This window comes from Natator depressus, chromosome 7, assembly GCF_965152275.1.
Source record: "Natator depressus isolate rNatDep1 chromosome 7, rNatDep2.hap1, whole genome shotgun sequence".
In the NCBI taxonomy this organism is placed as follows: Eukaryota; Metazoa; Chordata; order Testudines; family Cheloniidae; genus Natator; species Natator depressus.
The window spans coordinates 29,917,191-29,937,691 of NC_134240.1; the positions used below are offsets into that span (position 1 = coordinate 29,917,191).

The following is a 20,501-nucleotide window of genomic DNA, read 5'->3' on the forward strand; positions in this document are numbered from 1 at the left end:
GGGAAAGGCTGGGTTTTAATTAACTCTGCTGCCCAAGCCAGCCTGAGTGCATGGACAGTTCAGCTCCTCCCCCACTGCCCCTAGGGAAGAGGCTGCTGTTGGGGTCAAGGAGAGTTGGATTTCATTCACCCCCAGTTTGGGTCTGCAAGGTGGCTCCTCAGGGATAAGGGATAGATATCGAAAGGGGGAGAAAAGCTGCCTACAGTGCTTAGACAGCTGGGACAATGTGTACACCAACCACCAGATCCCACTTCCCTCCCAAAGCTGGGGACAACCCCAGGAGGCCTGACTCCCAGCCCCCCTGCTCTAACCAGTAGACCCCACTTCCTCCCCCAGAGCTGGAGACAGAACCCAGGAGTCCTTGCTCACAGACATCTCCCTGCTTGCTTTAACTACTGGGCCCCCCCTCCCCTCCCCTCCCAAAACCAAGAGCAGAGCCCAGGAATCCTGATTTCCAGCTCTTCTTGCTCTAACCCCTAGACACCTCTCTCAGCACAGATATAACCCAGAAGCCCTGGCTCCCAGCCCCTTCTGGCTCAGAAGATCAGACCCCACACCCCTCCCAGAATCATAGCTAGAACTCAGGAGCCCTGACTTCCAGCCCCCCTAGCCACTAGACCACAATTCCCTCCCAGAGCTGGGGATAGAACTTGGGTTGGGCACAGAAGCTGTTTACCCAAGAATCCCTAGCCCAGAGCTGAGATTCAGCCACCTCTGGGGTGGGGCATGGAGGCCGTTTATACAAGGGTCCCTTGCCTGGTGCTGAGATGCAGCTGCCTTTGGGGTGGGGTGAAAGGCTGTTTTATTGTGACACTTGTTACACTGCACAATAATTTAGCCTATGAAGTGAAGCAGAGTCCTTTGTCCAGTTGAAAATGCAGAGTGGGATCTTCAGAGTGGGAATTTGGCTTGGACACCTGGGTTTGCAGTCCAAAAGCTGTGAAAAATCCTAAAGGATCATTAATAACCACAACTGGGCAAAACTTTAATTTATATTTTATCTGAAATGCAGCCCAGCACCCCCTAGCTTTACCCTAGGGCATCAGGGTCAGCACTCACTGCAAGTAGCCCAGAGGGGAGCTGGAATGGGGTGGAACTATTTCTCACTGTGTATCTGTATGGTACCTGGCAGAACAGGAGCTCGGTCTTGGTTGGGGCCTTTAGGTGCTACTGGAATAATCATCCAAGGGGCATGCAGTCTGCCTAGTGTTCCAGGACAAGCAGATACAATCCCCAAAGTATTGGCAGGATCGAGAGTCAAGCAGACCCTTAAAATGGAAGGTGAGACATGAAGGGATTCAGAATGATGTGATCTTGAGACCCGATGCCTCAGGCATTTACTAGCGCTCCATGCTGCTGGGATTTCCACCCCCATTTGCTCCTAGCTCCAATGTTTTCCAAGTTACACTGGGCCTTGGGGCGGTCTCAAGTGGCTGAAACGTGTGTGTGTGTGTTTGCATGCATGCCTGTGCCAGGGAAAAGAGCCCAGAGGGGAGCTGGAATGGGGTGGAACTGCTTTCTCGGTGGAGGACGGGGACTGAAGCGAACATGGTAAACTCTCCTCTTCTTGTATCTCAGTTACTGCAACACCCCTGCTGTTCCCAACTTGCCTTGCTCACGTCCATTCAGCAGGTGGCTGCAATGATCATCCATCCTCCCAGCCACTTTGAGCCTGTCCCCCCTCTCTCTGCATCCCTCCACTGCTCCCCCTTCTCCATCACACCAAACGTAACCCACTCCTCTTCCCTTTCAAGGCCCTTCATGGCCAATCCCCACCCAACCCATCAGCTTTCATTCACTCCTGAGATGTCAGCTCCCACCTCCGTTCAGCCTGAGGTGCCGGCCTCCATCGCCCACTTGATTTACAATCAAGCCCCTTTGTGCTTTTGCCCAAGCTGCTCCGCACACTTGGGAGGAGCTGCAAACGGCCTCACTGGCCTTCTTCAAACTCTCCTGTGCCGTGAAGCCTATAAAAAATTTATGGTTAGGCTGCTGGCGTGAAGAGAACACTGCCCGTCCCGCTGTCCAGTGCTGGGACATTGTTTCCTTGGGCTCCCCCATCTGTCTGTATCCACTGGTCACCTCTTGTCTTTGCCTTAGATTGGAAGCTCATTAGGGAAGGGGCTGTCTTTCTGTTCTGTGTTTGTACAGTGCCTGGCACAAGGGGGCCCTGGTCCATGTCACGTCCACAATACAAACAATACATCGGGATCACAATAAACTCCCTGTATAGGGCAATCCCAGCTAGATCTGACATGCGACTGGAATCCCCCTGCAACTGACGCTGCTGGCAGGTGCCTCAGGTGAATTATGGGCTGGAAACAGGATGTGCCAGTAACCCGTGGCTGTAATTCATAGCTGATCATGGGGCGTCAGGAACAGGGATCCCCTCTGCAGGCCATCAGTGCCATGGGTTGTATATCTACAGGGGAAGTGACTGCAGGTTGTAGGCAGCCTGACAGGAGCAGTCAGATTCGATAGCTGAGATTCCCTTATGGCTTCAGAGCGCTCCTTGGCTTTGAAGGAGAGAGGGACAGGCAGAAATAGAGGCAGAGGGTAAGAGAGCTGTGATGTTAAGTGGGGACAGGAAATGGGATATGGGGCCTTCCCCTCTAGGGGGCATTGGCTCCATTCCAACCCCAGGGCAGGGGAACTGGCTGGCTCAGGCAGCAGGGAATGGGCCTCTCCCCTCTAGAAGGTGCTCCCTGCTATCTGGATCCAGGTCAGGGGACCAGCTGGCTCAGAGATATAGTGACTAAAAATCAATTCCATCCACTCCATATGGGTCTCAGCCCAGTTTCCCATCACTAAACCTCTCTTGTAAATGCTTGCCCTGAGCTACATCATGTTCCAGTTTCCCACCTTGCTTTGCATGGTCATCTGATTGGGGGAGGTAAAACAGGGGGCTCTTCTGAGCTTGTAGACAACATCTGGGGCTGCCATTAGTCAGGAGTGGACTCAGATCTGTGCAGTGCCTGGCATAATGGGGCTCTGATCCTTGCTTCCATCAAAACGTAGAGAAATACGAGCGATCATCTCGCATCCCCATGGCCAAGCAGTAGCAGATTTAGAGGATCTGCAGGTCAGTTTCCCATTGAAGGAGCAATCAGTGGAGTTTGGGGGAACACGGTTAGTGTTGCGAGTTTATTTCGACTATACACAGCAGTCCTGGGACAGAAGTGGTTGAACATGGCATGCACGATCCTTTCTCTCAGATATCTCTGCCCACACACCAGTGCCTGATTCCCAGGGATCGACTGAGTCTCATTAAGGGGATTCAAGCAGGGAGCAAACTCTCCAACTGCTTGCAACAGCTCCCCACAAGAAGGAACAGCACCCATCAAACTAACAACAACATAGCATTTGTTCAAAGACTGGACCCCACTGGCATGCTGGGAACTTGTGAGACAATGTGCAGAATACTAGCTGTCGGGACTCCAGCCTGCAAACTCAACAGGCTCTACGAAGGAGCACAATGAGTCAGTATGTTAAGCCCTAGTCATTGAGCAAAAGACCTGAGTTCTAGTCCTGGCTCTGCCATTGACCTTGTGCCTCCGTTTCTCCTCCTGCCCCTTGTCTGTCTAGAATGTACATTCTTGGGGGCAGGGTCTATGACTGTCTCTCACTGTGTCAGTGCAGCATGGGGGCCTTGATCTCAGTCAGGGTCTGTGCAGTACCTGGGGCTCCTGATCTCAGTGGGAGCCTCTAGGTGCTACCATAATCATCAACTGGTGGGAAAAATGCCCTGGTATGTTTTTATGACCACAGGAGGTCAAGGGTTGTGTGTCTGTGGTCATCTGCAATGAGCCTTTGGCCAAGTGCTGTACAGACCCCGACCGAGCTTGGGCCCTCGCTGTGCCAGGTACCACACAGACACATAGTGAGAGGCAACCCCTGTCCTGAATAGCTAAACAAAGTTTATGAAGGGAAACTGAGGCACAGAGTGGGGAAGGGACTTACCCAAGGTCTCACAGGCCAGACAGCACCAGGAATGGAACCTTGGAATCCCGACTCCCACTGGACCATGCTACCTACTAGACCACAGTACCTTTCACTCAACCCATCCCCAAACCTGATTCCTGTTCCCTTATGGGGGTCTAGTTTCTAAGATAGAAAGGTTCAGGAGATACAAGAAAGCCAGGTATGGGCTTTAATGCGTACAGGGAGGAGTCTGTCTCCCCTTGCTGTTCTGGGGATGGGTCCAGTTGCTGGTGCCATCCTATGTACCCACCTGGGCAAAGCAGTCACTACAGCACGGAGAGATTGCGAACTGCCTGCAAAGTGAGACAGTGATAAATCACTGAGCTCACGGGACGGCATGGCCCTGAACTAAAACATATTGGTATACGAGGAGGGGTAATTTTTAGTGCTAACAGGCCAGATGGTGCCAGCCAACCGCGCTGTGACGAAGACAGATTGGGGGATGCGTCAGCCCGTGGACTGAACAAACAATACGAATGGCATGGGCTGTCGGTGAGAGGAGAAGGGTGAGTTATGGAACAGAGGGAGGGGAGGTGTGAGCAATCTCTAGCAAGGCGGATGTGCGTGTCTTAGAGATCTCACTACCAAGCGGGGTGTGTGTCTCTGTTCTCTAGCCAGGTGTCTGTGGCAGGGGGCTATGTGGGTGTCGTGGCCCTCGATCATACTTTTAAACCAGGCAGCGTGGGCTAGTAGATAGAGCAGCACACTGAGACTCAGGGCACCTAGGAGCTATTCTGGGCTCTCCCACTGACCTTGGGCAAGTTTCTTTCCCTCTTGGTGCCTGTTTCCCCTCCCACCCAAATCAATCAATCAGCCAACCTATCCTAATCTATCTATCCATCGTCCTTATCCAGCCCCATCATTACAGTATCTGGGTACCTTGTAACCGCAATGTATTTATTGTCACAACACCCCTGGGAGGTTGGTGTTACCCCCAGTATAAAGACTGGGAAACTGAGGCCCTCCCAGGCTTAATATGAAGTGAGCTGTAGTTCACGAAAGCTTAGGCTCAAATAAATTTGTTAGTCTCTAAGGTGCCACAAGTACTCCTTTTCTTTTAACCCACCCACCAATTACTAGATGACAATCCTCTCCCAGAGCTGGGAAGAGAACCCAGGAATCCTGATCCCAGGCCCCTGGTTTAGCTCACTAGACCCCAATCCCCTCACAGACCTAGGAGGAGAACCTGGGTGTGCTGCAGTCTAGCCCAGCCCGCAATCCATTAGCCAACCCTCCCTCCCAATTAAGATTGTCAAGGTGACCCAGGGCTGCTTGCTTGGGCCCTGTCCTGCCTTAAAGAGCGGGATACATGGGGTTAGGGGCTCTGAGATGCCCAAAGAAACCTGCAGCAGCCTAGTCCCCCTGCCCACAGCTGAGCTGGCAGCCGTGCCCGGCTCCCTGCGCCCCACTCTCCTGCCCTTATTGCTGTCTAGATCAATGGCAGAGGTTAGCACGCAGAGCACATTTCAGCTGACGCTCTCCCACCCCTCCCCTCCCCCTAACTCTTTTGCCTGGAAGCCACGGGAGCTGGGCCAGGCTATTGACCCCGTGCCATTTGGGCGCCTGCCAGGGCCTGGGAAATTTGTGTCACCACAGTGGAGGCCATGCTCTGGAGGCACTAGGCCCAGGGGAGCAGGGGAGGGCTGATCTGAGGAGCCCACTGCTGCCACGGCTTGTGGAGGAGGAGCGGGGAGCTGGGCAGCGGTGCCAAGTTTCCTCAGCTGTGGGCAGTAGATGGGGCAAGTTCCTTCTGGCATCTCAGACCTCTTAACCCCATGCAGGACGGGGAGGGGGGAATCCTGAGCTGGTGTCTTTAGGGAGGGGACATGGGGCTGGAGGCACAGAAGCCCTGGGTGCAGTCAGTGTAACCCCTTCCTGCCTATCCTATCCTGCCAGTGATATCGACACTGCCTGGGGGGACAGGCGGGTGCTATCAGCTTGCCAGGGAGTTGACGCAGTGTCTGGAGGAGAGTGGATCCCTCCTTTTCCAGAGCCAGGCTGCAGGTTGCCTTCTGCTAGTTACAGACTAAGCCCACTGACCCCCCAGGGGTTCAAAGGTAAGATAGATGCGCCAGGGCAGCTTGGGGGAAGTGCGGTCTAGTGGATCAGAAGTCAGGACTTGGGGGTTCTATTCCCAGCTTTGGGAAGGGAGTGGGGGCTAGTGGTTAGTGCAGAGGGAAGCCTGGGAGCCAGGGCTCCTGGATTCCATTCCCAAGTATGGGAGAGGTGTGAGCTCTCATACATTCGTGCAAGGGGGCGTTGTCAGGACTCCTGGGTTCTATTCTTGGAAAGGGGAGTGTGTGTGTGTGGGGGTGTCTAATGGTTACAGCACAGGGTGGAGCACAACGGAGGTTCAGATTTCTGGGTTCCAGCCCCAGCTCTGGGAGGGGATCTAGTGGGTTAGAGTAGGGAGAACTGTCAGGACTCCTGGGTCCCATTCTTAGCTCTGGGAGGGGAGTGAAGTCTAGTGGCTCTCTCTCCTCCTGCAGCTGAGAATAGAACCCAGGGGGTCCTGAGCCCCAGTCCAGTCCCTATATGCTAGACCTCAATGCCTTACAGCCTGACACAGCCTAAGAAACCCAGGAGGACTCTGGGCCCTTTGCAGAGGGAAAAGGACTGTATTCCACAAAGCAGAAACCAGCTGCCATTTCCTCTGGAACAGCAGGGTCAGCTGCAGGAGGTGGGGGCGGGGGGCCTAGAACAGCACCTCTCGAGCTGTGGGGAAGGGAAAAGGCTGATTTCTCAAGGGATTGATTTTGCTAAGGATTTATCCAAAGCCGAAACAGGCGCTGAATATTCACGAGGTGTCCCCAGTCATGCTGGAATCCTAAGCAGATGCGACCAGGCAAGAGGGAGAAATTAACAAGCTGTCAGAGCGGCATGTGTAAATACAGCGCCTTGCCACAAAGCATCAACACAACCTTCCTGGCTTGGAACAGCCCCCAGAGTCCCCTGAGCAGGTCAGGCACGTGGGACAACATGATCTCTCTTACAACGATTATCCTAATAGCATCTAGAGATCCTGCCCGAGATCAGGCGCTGCATGGATCCCCACCAACATCGTGTCTCTCATTGTACTGGGCACTGCCCAGACACACAGCGAGAGGCAGTCTCTGCCCCAAGAGCTCACAGTCCGAACAGACAAATAGTGGGGGGGAAACTGAGGCACAGAGGCGGAAGGGACTTGCCCAAGGTGACGCAGCAGGTCAGTGGTACAGCCAGGAGGCCTGACTCTTGGCCCTTCCGAGCTTGAAGCACTGGACCGCTCTCCTGGTACTGGGAATAGAATCCAGGAGCTCTGACTTACCGCCCCACTGCACTAACCAGCACTCCCCTTCCAGTGGCAGGAATAGAACCCAGGGCTCCTGACTCCCACACTCCTGCCCTAACCTACGCTGCCTCCCCAAGTCCTCCTTCAATCCAGCTAGCCCCACGTCTGGAACATTTAGCTCCCTTTTCACTTTCCAAGCCAGCGATTTCTCTCGAGACCCCCATCCACCACTCGGGGACAGCAAAATAACCCTTTGCCAAATCCAGGCTCTTCTCTTTGATTTATCTCTGGATCATTTCCATGCAGCGAAAATCCTGTTCCATTTTCCTTTACAGGCCCCTGGAATCTCTTTCCCTCCAGCTGAGTCAAGGGCATATAATTAAGATCAAATCCCCCACTAACTGACCCCATCGCGCCTGCTGCAGTGCAATATATTCTCAGCTCATATGCAGGCAGAGAGACTTATTAAGCCAAGCTCCAATAAAAACTGAATTCCCAAAACCGAGAGAGATGGCAGTGGATCACCAAGGAGTCATTTATTTAAAGGCCCTGCTGCACGGCAAAATAAATGAACAGGAATGCAACCAAGAAGTTACAAACCTATCTGAATCCTGAATCACTGCTACAAATGCTAGACCAGATACTAGGGTGATGGGCAACAGTATAAACCCCACTAGAAATGTGTTAGTTAAGATCTTGTCTGGATCCAGTGACGATCTCACAGATCTCTGGCTTCCATTATTAGGGCACTGCCTGGGTCCTAGACGGGAGCCCCCCAGGCCTGGCATCATACACACACTGGCCCAAGAGACAGGCCCTGTCTCAGAGAGCTCACAACGAGACAAAGGGTGGGAGGGGAAAGAGGGGTACAGGGATTTCCTCAAGGGCAGGGCCAGGGCCAGAATCCAGAGACAGAGCTGCAGGGATGCTTTCCATATCTTGACTGCACATGGAGACACATTTTCCCCTCCTCTCCTCCATTCCAGTTGCCCATCAAGGAGCAGTGCCAGTGGGCACTGGATGGCAGGGCTGACTGGGAGGGGGGCTGATTGAAGGAGGGGTGGGGTGGAGTCATGGCACAGGGGTGAGGCGGAGTCATGGCACAGGGGTGGAGTCATGGAAGGGGGCGGGTTCATGGCAAAGGGGATGGGAGGGCAGGGCTGGGGGATGGAGTCATGGCACGGGGTGGAGTCATGGAAGAAGGGCAGGGTCATGGCAAAGGGGATGAGAGGGCAGGGCTGGGGAGCAGAGTCATGGCATATTGCCTCTCCAAGACCCACTCTGAGTTGAGGCCAGCAGGGACCACCAGTCCCCTAGCCTGACCTATACATCAACCCCCCACTGCTCAGGGGAATAAAGTCTCCGCTCCTTGGAGGAACTGATGGGGGCATGTGTGAGTAGAGGGGAGTTCAGCAGTTGTTACATCAATCCCACACAGAGGCGCAGCCCATACCCCTCGTCCCCCCGGTACCACGGCCTAGCATCAATCTAGCCCCTTCTCCAGCACTGATCTGACGGGTTTCCTGGTGCTGGGCACAGATTTATCTCTCCAGCAGAGCTGGCACATGGGGATGATGCTTCTCTGCCCTGGAGGGATCTTTCAGTACAAAGATCTCAATTCCCCCCCCCCCCCGCCCCCGCCAATATGCCTGCCTGACTCATGCTTTTCTGCCAAGGCAATGGGGCACACGTGTATCATCCCTGTGAGACACCCCGCCCCCCGGCTTCCCAGGGTGATGTCTTGGGGACACTGAGTGGGCTGCTGAAGACGGCTGAGCCTGAGCTGGAGGAAGCAAGGCAGCATGGTCAAGTGGTTGGGAGTCAGGACTCCTGGGTTCTGTCCCTGGTTCTGCGAGGGGAGTGGGGTCCAGTCGGGTAGAGCCGAGGAGAAGGCTGGGCATCAGGACGCCTGGTCTCTATTCCCAGCTCTGCTAGTGAACTTGGGCAAATCTCTTCTCCTCTGTGTGCCTGTGTAAAATGGGTATAAACCATCCTAGAGGTAATGTGGCTCAAGCGAGTGTACTGAGAGACAGTGAGGGCGAGTGGGAAGTACACTCATAACCCCCAGGTTCTATTCCTGGCTCTGCCATTGATGTGCTGTCTGGGCAAGTCCCTTTCCCGCTTTGTGCCTGTATCTCCACCTACCCCTTTGTCTGGTCAGACTGCGAGCTCTTCGGGGCAGGGACTGTCTCTCACTGTGTTTCTGTGCATTGCCTGGTGCAATGGGAGCCCTGAGCTAGGCCCGCTCCCTCCTTAAACTAGGAATAGAACCCAGGAGTCCTAGCTCCCAGTCCACCCTGCTCTAACCCACTAGACGTCCTCTGTGAAGAACAGAAAAAGTACAGGAGGGGAAACTGAAGCACAGAGAGTCAAACGGACCTGCCCAGGGTCACACACTGAGTCAGTGGCAGAACTAGGAATAGAACCAGGTTCCTGCGCTAAGTCTCAGGGTTTTCCATTCCCTGTCTTGTTCTTGTGGCTCTTTCTCTGCAATGTTTGAAGTGCGCACCCGAGAGCTGGATGCAGCGTTCCAGTCACTGATGCTGCATACAGACGTGATGCCACCTCCCTGCCGATTCGCCCTAGGATTGTGTCCAACCTCAGCGCCACATCACATTGGGAGCATCACAACTGGGTCAGCTGGGTTGCACTAGGACCACTTTCTGGTTCCAGGATTCCTAGACCAGCAGGCCAGAAGAGACCACTGTGATCATTTAGTCTGATCTCCTGCCTAACACAGGCCACACGCCTGCCCTGAATTAATTCCTGGCTGAACTAGAGCAGAGCTTTTTGAAATACAGCTCATCTTGATTTAAACAGTGCCAACGATGGCAAATCCACCCCAGCCCTTGGGAAGTTGTTCTCATGGTTAATTTCCCTCAGTGGTGAAAATCTGGGCCTTAGTTCCAGTCTGAATTTGTCCAGCTTCAACTTCCAGCCACTGGCTCTTGTTAGACTTTCGGCTGCTAGACTGCAGAGCCCAGTATCAAATATTTGTTCCCCATGCAGACTGGGATCAAGTCACCCCTTAACCTTCTCTTTGTTAAGCCAAACAGACGGAGTCTCCCACTCTAAGGGACGTTTTCCAACCCTTTAAACATTCTCGCTCTTCTCTGACCCCTCTCTAATTTATCAACCTCCTTGTTGAATTGTGGCCATCAGAACTGGACGCAGGATTCCAGCAGCGGTCGCACCACTGCCACATACAGAGGTAAGAACACCTCCCTAATCCTATTGAGAGTCCCTACATCGATGGGTACAGTCCCCCATCCTGTAAACCCCCCCAACATGCTTCATTCACTCAAACTGACACAATCATTTTGTGCCTCTTTGATACATTGGGTTGGATTCTGCTCTCCTCCCAGCACCAATCTGGAGTGACCCACTAGGCTCTCTGCAGAGGCTATATTCCCTCCCTGTCCCAGTTGGTATCCCCCTGCTCACCCCCACCCCCCAGCATCCCATTAGATCTCTTAGCCCCTGTGATGCACTGGGAGCTCATGTTCAGCGAGTGGTGTGCATACACCCCACAGGAGTAGATGGCTCTCCCACCAGACCCCTGCTCTGATGTAGCAGGGATCCCAAGGAGCAAAGGGGTTATTCAGAGAGCATGCGAGGGAACGGATCCTCCAGCAATGCAAAGGAGCAATCAGACTGGACATGCCCACTGAGATGGTTTGTTTGTACTCAGTTCTCCAGTCCGCCCCTCACCTTCCAGGCCTTGGGTCCAAACACCATTGAAAGAACGGGGCTGATGCCCTAAATACCCAGGACTAATGCTCTCCAGCCACAAGGGGCAGGAGACAGCAATGAGGTAACTGACCAAGGGGGAGGCACCTTTATTCACCCCATAAACAGGAAGAAAGCCCCACACCAACACCTGAATAAAACCATACTAAAAGAGGGCTGATCCCCCACCATTCTGGGGTCCCAATCCTGCTCCAGAGGGTGGGGTCAGGATCCAAATACAGGATCAGGCCCAAAGGTCAGAGTTAATTCAGCCCCCTCTCCTTGGAGATGATGGAGATGGGGTGAAGGCTGCTGGCTTTTCTGTAGGTAATGCCAACCTGTTGACAGCCTAACCTAATGAGGACATCCCCCCAGGAACACCCCCTGGCACATATAGACCCTACCACAGTAATCACAAACAAACTTCCGGGCTCTGCAGTGCTGCCCTGCCCCTCCAACCGATACCTGAGCAATGCCCCTCTCCCTCTGCACACTGAACATGAGGCCACCAGCTGGCTCTCCTGAAGGCCACCATGACCGGCACCATATGTTACTATCCTACCAGAACAAGCAGCACTGGAACTAGCCTACACCAAGCCTGAGGGAGGGACTGTTTGACTGACGGGCAGTGCAGGGCCACCTCTGACCCTGCCACTAATATCACAGTTGATGGGTGTGTGGGGGAAGTGTGTGGGGGGGGAGAGAGCTTGAAAGTGCAGTGCCTCCTACTGCCACTAGGGGCTGCATCGTTTGGCAGGGTGCAGAACCTCTTGCCAGCAAATTTGGGGAACTTGTCCACCTCTACCCCCCAGAGGTTGCATTATACCCAGTGGCCACCAGGGGAGATTATGAAGCACATGGTCTGCATGCAGCAGAGGGAAGAGGCTCAGGCCAGGGAACACAGGCAGGGATGGGGCTGATTCAGCTCTGCCCCACTCTACTGCGGCATGTAATACCTCTGGCTACAACCAGGGGAGGCAGGGTGTAGTACCTCTGGCTACCACTGGGGGGAGGCAGGGTGTAATACCTCCTGCCACCACTGGGGGATGCATTGCTCACTGCAGGGTGTAGTGTAGTACTTCCTGCAGAACTTGAGGCTTGATTAATCACTGCAGGGTGTACTACTTCCTGCTACCATCACGGGTTGCATTGACTACTGCTGGGTGCAGTACCAACTGCCACCACCGGGGGATGCATTATATATAAGGACTTCAGATTTTAGGTTTAAATCAATAAAACACCCCAATACAAAAGGAAAAAAAAAAAAAAAAGAGGGAGAAAAGTCAGTGTTTATCCAATAAACACTGGAAAATCACCAGAAATGTTACTTGTATCTGAGAGCTTGTCTACACAGAGCAGTTAATGCAGACTACGGGGAGGTAATTTCTAAAAAGAACGATTGTCTCGCACATTAATTGGTCCGTGTAGACCCCGCTGGTGTGCACGAAAGGTTCCCAAGTGTGCTTTAAAGTAGTGCTGTTTGAAACAGTACTACCTTAAAGCGCACTAGGGAATATTACATGGCGATTACCCATCACTGTATATTCTACTGTAATGAGTAGTTTATACAATATACATTACTCATCACCATATATACATAGAGGAATCCCTGAACATTTTTTGGACAGCTGGATAAAATTCAAAAATTGATAAAAATAAATCCTGAAAAAGAAATTAATACATCCCCAAAACGAGAAGCCCTAATTGCACACCACAGGGTGTAGTACCTCCAGCTACCACCGGGGGATGCAGGCCACACTGCAGGTTGCAGAACCCTCCCATTCGTCCCACCCCTCCACCAGGCCAGAACGCTCCCTACTGCCTGCAGTCCCCGGCAGAGGCCCCTGCAAAACGCATCAGGGCTGCATCAGTGCCCACTTCAGCCTCTCCTACCTTGACGCCTCTGATGCGGAACTCGGCCAGGGCTCGGCTCATCTTGGAGGCAGCCGTGGGGTGGTCCTTCCCATGGGCAATCACCTTGACCAGCAAGGAATCATAGTGAGGGGAGATGACAGCCCCCTGGAAGGCGGAGGCGCTGTCCAGACGGATACCCATGCCCTCACCGCTTCGGAAAACCTGCACGAGGGATACAGGAGAAAAGAAGCATGAGGTTATGGCCCTGATCCTGCTCTCTTATTACGCATGCTATGGTAGCAGCAATTCAGAGGGGGCAGTGTTGTGATGGGGTAGAACAGATCCCACTGAAATTGGGATCCCAGTGCATTAGGTGCTGCCCAGACTCCGACTGAGATCAGGGTCCCCATTGTGCCAGGTGCTGCGCAGGCCCCGAGTGAGACCAGGGTCCCCATTGTGCCAGGTGCTGCACAGACCCCAACGGAGATCAGGGCCCCCATTGTGCCAGGTGCTGCACAGACCCTGACCAAGATCAGTGCCCCCATTCTGCCAGGTGCTCAGTTGGGTCCTCCAGGTGCTACAGCAATATAAACAATCAGAACAAATGATCTTTCCCTTGTCAGTGCTGCTTATTGCCTTTTTTGATGCTCAGTTTGGGCAACGCAACCAGCCCGGTCAGTTTCAATTTGTATTTCTAGTCAGTTTCATTTTTTAGTCTGAAGCCCTGGTCTGAGGCTGAGAGGTTCAGTCTGAAAATTCCCCTGGGCAACTCCAAAGAAAACACTGTTTACAGCGGGAGAATGAAAAAAAACAAAACCCCACAGATCTATATGCACAGTGACGTTTCAATCATGCTTAGGCTCAGGGGGAAGCTAAGCCGACCTGACAGTGCCCCTTTAGACACACACAGCACAACCACAGCATTTGCCAGCATGGATCACATCACTGGACCTCCAAACCCAGTCTCCAGAAACAGTTGCTCATGAAAGCTTATGTAGAATAGGGAAGTGCCCCCCCATCTCCCAAAGCATGTCACTTCTGGCTTGTGCCCTAGATTGGGGGAACTGGCTGCCTCAGGGGTAAGAGAGCTGGGATGCTAAATGGGGTCTGCATCAGACAGGGGTGGGGTGAGGGGGAATATGCTACGGGGCCTTTCCCTTCTAGGGGGCACTGACTCTGATCTGGCCTCAGTGTGCAGGGACTGCCTAGATCAGGGATGTGGGGAATCGGACACTGGGTCTTTCCCCTCCAGGGGGTGCTGGCTCCAATCTGATCCCAGGGCGGGGGATTCAGGGAAGTGGGGAATTGGGATACAGGGTCTTTCCTTGTTAGCAGTGATTTTAAGAGAGGTTTGAAGGGACAATTATTAAAGCTGCAAATATTATTCCCACAAGAAATTTTCTTCTTGGGAAGTATAGCTTGGTTGAAATGGATGTTTTGCTGTAGAAAAGCTCGGGCTTGGACAACATTTTCCAGCTGCCTTGACTTAATATTATAATTTGTATTGCAGTGGTGCCACAGACCAGGCCCCCAGTGTGCTGTACAACAAAGATGTTCCCTGCCCCAAGAAGCTTCCAATCTATGTAAAACAGGACTTTACTCCCCCTTTTAATTTCCCCTCATTGGAAAAAGAAGGAAAATGATTTTTAATAAGTGTGAAGAGGGAAGGAAAAAATGAGCATTTCTCATACTGAGATTCCTGCAGAAAATCCAATTTTTTTCTCATTGAAATATTTCAGAAGGTTAGGTGTTTTCCAGGAAAATGTTTCCCACCAGTGCCCTGTTATGCCAGGCGCTGCACAGACCCTGACCAAGATCAGATCCCACATTGTGCTGGGTGCTGCCAAGACCCCGACCGAGATCAGGGCCCCATTGTGCAAGGCGCTGCACAGACCTCGACCGAGATCAGGGCCCCATTGTGCCAGGCGCTGCACAGACCCTGACCGAGATCAGGCCCCCGTTGTGCTGGGTGCTGCGCAGACCCCGCCCAAGATCAGGGCCCCTGTTGTGCAGGGTGAGTTGTGGTGAAGTGAGATGACTTGTTGCGTCTTTGGGATTTCTCCTACTGAAAGAAAGGGAGGGATTTTTTATAGGAACCCCTTGGATTCCAGGGCAGCATGTCTAGCAGCTGGAATAATTCATGCCAGCAACCTCCATCCTCTCCCTTTTGCTGCTTATGAAGCTAATATATCAGAACAATAAACAAGGACAAAGCTGGGGGGTTTGCTTACAAATGCTCCTTAATTGGGCTCCTTGTCAGAGGATGATTAAAGCTGTTTGCTTGTTTCTACAGTGGAGGAGCCTTTCCACACGTTACTGGAGGGGGACTGGCTGGGTCAGGTGCGTGCAGAAAGGGATCCAAGGTCTTTCCCTGGATCCAGTCCATCCTCAGGTCTATTGTATTAATTTAGCTCCACTGCTAGCCAATGTTCCCTCTAATTTTTGACAGGCCGTGTGCGCAAAAAATTTCTTCTGTGCAAATTGTTGTGCTTCTGTGCAAATGTTTGTGCGCGCGGTGTTTCGCCATGTGCGCGGGGTTTAGGATCTGTGTGCGCGCGCACATGCGCACAGCTTGGAGGGAACAGTGCTGTTAGCAGGACTCCCAGCCCCCTCCCCCCTCTAACCGTTAGATCTCAGAGATGGGGATAGAACCCAGGAGTCCTGGAACTGCGATCCTTCCTGACCTCCCCCCCGATTCTAAGCTGAGGCAATAACCCAAGGTGAGATGCCTGCAGAGTCTGCTGGCAGCCAAGGGGTTAATGTGCAAGCCAGACTTCAGACAGGCTCCTGTCATTCCCTGCCTGTGATTGACAGCTGTCAGGTTGCCCTCACAACAACCTGACATGGGATGACATAAGGTGAAAATTAAATCAGATGCAGTGCAAACGTCTAGCTCCCGGGGGCTTCTGGCTCTGACTGCAACAGCTTGTGAGAGATTTTCCCAACTCTCCCCAGTGGGCTGCAGCATGGGGCCGTGTGCAAGGCTGGCCTGAGCTCAGAGTGCCAGCTCCGATCATAGCTTCCACTGAAAAATAAAATGAGTTTCTAACCCTTTCGGTTGGGCACAAAAGCTGGAACTTGTGATTGACGCCTGCCTGAGTCTTCAGAGAGCCTGAGCCGATCGCTCCAAGCAGGAGAGCTGCCCTGGGAACAGAATGCAGGAGTCCTGACACTCTACGCCACTTGCTCTACCCACTAGACCCCATGCCACTGCCAGCATTGGGGATAGAATCCAGGAGTCCTGGCTCCCATCCCTGCTCTAACAAAGTGAGTAAGAGACCTTTTACTGCACTGGCTAAGGGATCACTTTGGGTTCAAGTGGTTGTGGAGCTAACAGACAAGGGGTCTAGTCCCTGCTCTCTCCGTTGGTGCGTTATGGGTTCTAGGCCCCACTCTCTCTGTGTGTGGGTTGCGGGTTCTAGTCCCTGCTCTCTGTGTGTGGATCACGGGTTCTAGTGCTCTCTCCTTCTCGGCCCTGCTCCCCCGTATGTGGATCGACGGCTCTAGCCCTAGTGGCATTCCAGCCCCAGCTGGCTGTGTGTTGAATAAGCAACTCACTGAGATACGGATTCTAGTTCTGGCAGGGGCCATCTGAGCTTTCTCAGTGGCTGTGAGAGGGGAACTGAGACCCACCCACAAATCCCTGCACAGCCCCTGGCATGGGTTTGCCTGTCTCCTGGTCCATGTGGTGCTAGCAAGGGAGTTACAGGGAGCTCTCCTCCGTGTAGTGCATTCTGCCATGGGTGAAGGAGAAGGGCTGACATTCCTGTGTCTCTCACCTTCCCTGCAGCCTGTACATGGGGTGGGTGTGGTGTGGAGGGCTGGGGGATAAATTTACTCTGCCAGGCTCACTCCAACACACTGCTAATTATTTCTCTCAGCGAGAAAAATGAAGAGATAATTAACTTCCTCTGGTCCCCATTCAGCGGTATGAGAGGGGTCAGCGGGGCCGAGCAGTGAGAGGCAGGATGGCCTTGTGGCAGATGGTGCTGAACGGGGGAGTCAGGACTCCTGGGTTCTATCCCCCAGGTCTCGGAGGGGAGTGGGGTCTAGAGCACAGGGAGGGTCCCTGTGTGTCAGCAATTCCCTCCCCCTCAATGGCACTGTCTCTCTACAGACATATTCACAGTGCCAGCGCTTATTAAAACCCACTCGCTGTGGGGAACCAGCCCTTTGATTGACACGCATGAGGGTGCATGGGAGTGGGAGCTGAGCCAAAAAGAGGGCTCCCACTCCACCCCACCCCCCATAGCCAACCCGCCCTGGCTCGCTTTCCTTCACAGCTCCCTGACGGTATCTGAGTTGAGACGCCTGCCACAGTGCTGACGCATACTGCGTGCCCGGCAGGGTCTGGCTGGGAGACGGGGGCTGTGGGATGCTCAGTAGGGGGTGCTATGGTGCAAAGAGTGGGGCATAGTAAGGAGTGCTCACCCACTCCAAGTGCTCACCCACTCCAAGCTTGCCCAAGGGCTGGCCCTTGGGCAAGCTAATCCCATGTGAGCAGGAGGGATTCTATCCACTGGAATTCCAGGGCCATATGTTCCCAGGGGGCCAGCTGCTGTCTCGGCCCTCACACAGCTGCCCCGGGGCTCTCTGCAGCTTGGGAGAGCTCCTGAGACTCAGAGCCATCCTCTCCCCTTACCCCAGCCTACATCCTGATGCAGTGTGCCTCCTCCCAAAGGGTCTGGGCTGCAATGCCCCTATGTGGCTTCGGACATACAGAACCGAGAGCCGCCTCTCTCTCTGCAGCCACTGCGGGAAGTCAAAGGAGAGAGACAGAGATCCAGGTTAGGACACTGGAGTAGGAGTCAGGACTCCTGGGTTCTGCCCCAGCTCTGGGAGGAAAGTGGGGTGTAGTGGTTAGAGTAGGGAGGGCTGGAACTCCAAACAATTGGGTTCTGTTCCCAGCTCTGCTGCTGACCTGCTGTGTGACCTTAGCTACTTCACTTCCCCTCTCTGTGGCCTAGTCTCCCCTCCCAGCCACAGGTCTAGGAACTCAGGACAACTGGGATCCCTTCCCAGCTCCACAGCTGACTCGCCATGTGACCTTGGGTAAGTCCCTTCACCTCTCTGTGCCTGTTTCCCCTCCCACCCTCTGTGTATTCACACTGTGAGCTCCTGTCTCTCACTGTGCGTCTATACGGCGCCCAGCACAATGGGGCACTAATCTTGGCCAGGGTCTGGTAGCATCCTTTTAAGACATATGCATAACCTCAACTCTGCCCTCTGGTGCATAGGCACAATCAAGGCTAAAACTGAAGAGGGTCAGAAACCTATTCTCCAGAACTGCAGCTTCCATTCTAAAGAAGTCAGTGTTTTATCCTAAAGTTTGGGGAGAAAAGCTAGAAAATGGGACCTGACTGTATCCAATGAGGTGATGCCTGCCTGAGTCTGCAGAGAGCCTGAGCCCATCACTCCGAGAGGGGGGGGAGCTGCCCCGAATGTAACTGACCCAGCGACACTGCCTGAGCCTGCAGAGAGCCTGAGCCCATTGCTCTGAGAGTGGGGAGCTGCCCTGGGTATCTCAGTAGGGTGTGAACTCCCAACCCTGTTGCTCAGGGGGTCCCAGTGAGCCTCACCCCAGTGGGGGGGAGACAGATGCACAAGGATGGCACTCAGTTCACACCCCTCCGAGGGAGCTGGGAGGGCTGGGCGCTGGGGCAGGCAAAAATAGGGCAGGGAGGGGGCCCCCGGGTGCGAACAGATGTTCCCGCAGTTCAATGGGGGCAGGGGCGTGAAAGGTTACAGTGTGTTTGTGGGGTAGACAGTGGCTCTGGCTTAACCTGCTGGGAGGCTGCGGCCAGTGTAGTCTGAGGGCACTGCAGTGGGTTGCAGGATGCCTGGGTTCTATCCCTGGCTCTGCCACTGGCTTATCATTATCCAGTGTATTGGCAAGTCCCCTCCCAGGTGTCCTGCGCCTCACATACTGGATCAGCAACACAGCCAGCAATGGAACCCAGGCATCCTGCGCCCCAACATACTAGATCAGCAGCATAGCCAGGAATGGAACCCAGGCGTCCTGCGCCCCAATACAATAGATTAGTGGCACAGCCAGGAATGGAACCCAGGCATCCTGCACCCCAATACAATAGATCAGCAGCAGTGCCAGGAATACAGCTCAGGCATCCTGGCACCCTGTCCAGAGCCCAACCCACTAGAATACACTGTCTGCCCTTCAGCGCTCCAGTGATGGTGTTTCCAAATAATGGATATTTATTAACACCCCTCCTTACCTTAACCTAGCTGTGTGTGTATGAATTACAAATGTGCCTTAATGATTAATGGTCAATTGGCCAGGAACCTTCTCTGCATAGGTTAGTTACTAGGCTATAAATACAACTGCTCCAGCTTGGGATCCATCACCTGAAACCTCAGCTAAGAGCTTGGCTTCGTCTCTTTATAAATCTGTTTTTTTTAATCAAAATTAGATGCTTATAATAGCTACTATTAAAAGCCACAACCATGAATTCATGGGGAAAATGTGCCCTGTTGCTATTAGATGTATTACAGTAGTGCTTAGAGGCCTCCACCGAGATCGGGGACCCACTGTGCTGCGCATTGCACAGATCCCAACAGAGATCAGGACCCCATTTGTGCCAGGTGTTACACAGACCCCAAGATCGGGGCCCCATTTGTGCCAGGTGCTGCACAGACCCCAACAGAGATCAGGGCCCCATTTGTGCCGGGTGTTACACAGACCCCAACTGTGATTGGGGCCTTCCTTGTGCTGGGTGCTGCACAGACCCCAACAGAGATCAGGGCTCCCTTTGTGCTGGCTCTACATAGACCCTAACAGAGACCGGGGGGCCCTCTTGGGCTGGGTACTGAACAGACCCTGATTGAGAGGAAGTTTTTCTAGCCTAAATCCTCCCTTGACTCAATTTTATCCCCTTACTCCCAGTTAAATCCTCTGGACCCACCATCTGTGTGTGAAAGTTGACTTTGAAGTAACTCCAGGAGAAGATCCCAAACATTCTCATACGCAGTCTGACCTTCTGCATACCACCAGCCTGAGATTCACCCTGTAGCCATTCCTGCCTCCAGCCCAGACCTTGTGGTCAAGCTAGAGTGCAGCTTTTAGACAGATGACTGGTCTTGCTTTAGAAATTCCACGTGATGGAGAATCCACCTGTCACGATGTCCCACAATGAAACACACACACCAGAAGGAGAGCCACCATGAAACACATCCGCTTCTCTCTCTAAAGCAATTTTCTGGGATTTCCCTCTGGCAGCTACTTCCTCAGCTCCCAAAAAGTGATTTCACCCCTGTCTACGCCAGCTGGGAGACCATGACTGGGATACTGCATCCCGTTCTGGTGTCAACACATTGCAGAGGGGATCTGACAAAGAGCCACTAGAATGACGAGGTCTCGAAAAAGTCTGCTGTGACTGGTACTGGAATCCTGTGTCCAGTTCTGGTGCCCCCAGTTCAAGAAGGAGGTTGATAAACTGAGAGGGGTCTGATTGAGAAGAGTCATGAGAATGCTTCCAGGACTGGTAAACATGCCTTATAGCAAGAGATTCCAGGAGCTCAATCTATTTAAGGTTGAAGCTGACTTGATCCCAGTCTGTAAGCAATGTTCCCTCTAATTTTATACACCCATGTGCAGAATGAATTTTATGATGTGCACCAATGTGGAGGTGATGTGGGGCACGTGGGGCCG

The 20,501-nt window shown here is 53.2% G+C and overlaps 1 protein-coding gene across 5 annotated transcripts in view; it reads right to left on the reverse strand.

Moving 5' to 3' along the window:
- PC (pyruvate carboxylase) overlaps positions 1-20,501 on the reverse strand; it is a 230,986-nt gene that overhangs the window by 32,461 nt on the left and 178,024 nt on the right. For all 5 annotated transcript variants that reach the window (XM_074957840.1, XM_074957842.1, XM_074957841.1 and 2 more), the window contains one exon: positions 12,875-13,057. In XM_074957840.1, the coding sequence (XP_074813941.1) occupies positions 12,875-13,057 (183 nt within the window). The remainder of the gene's footprint in view (positions 1-12,874; positions 13,058-20,501) is intronic.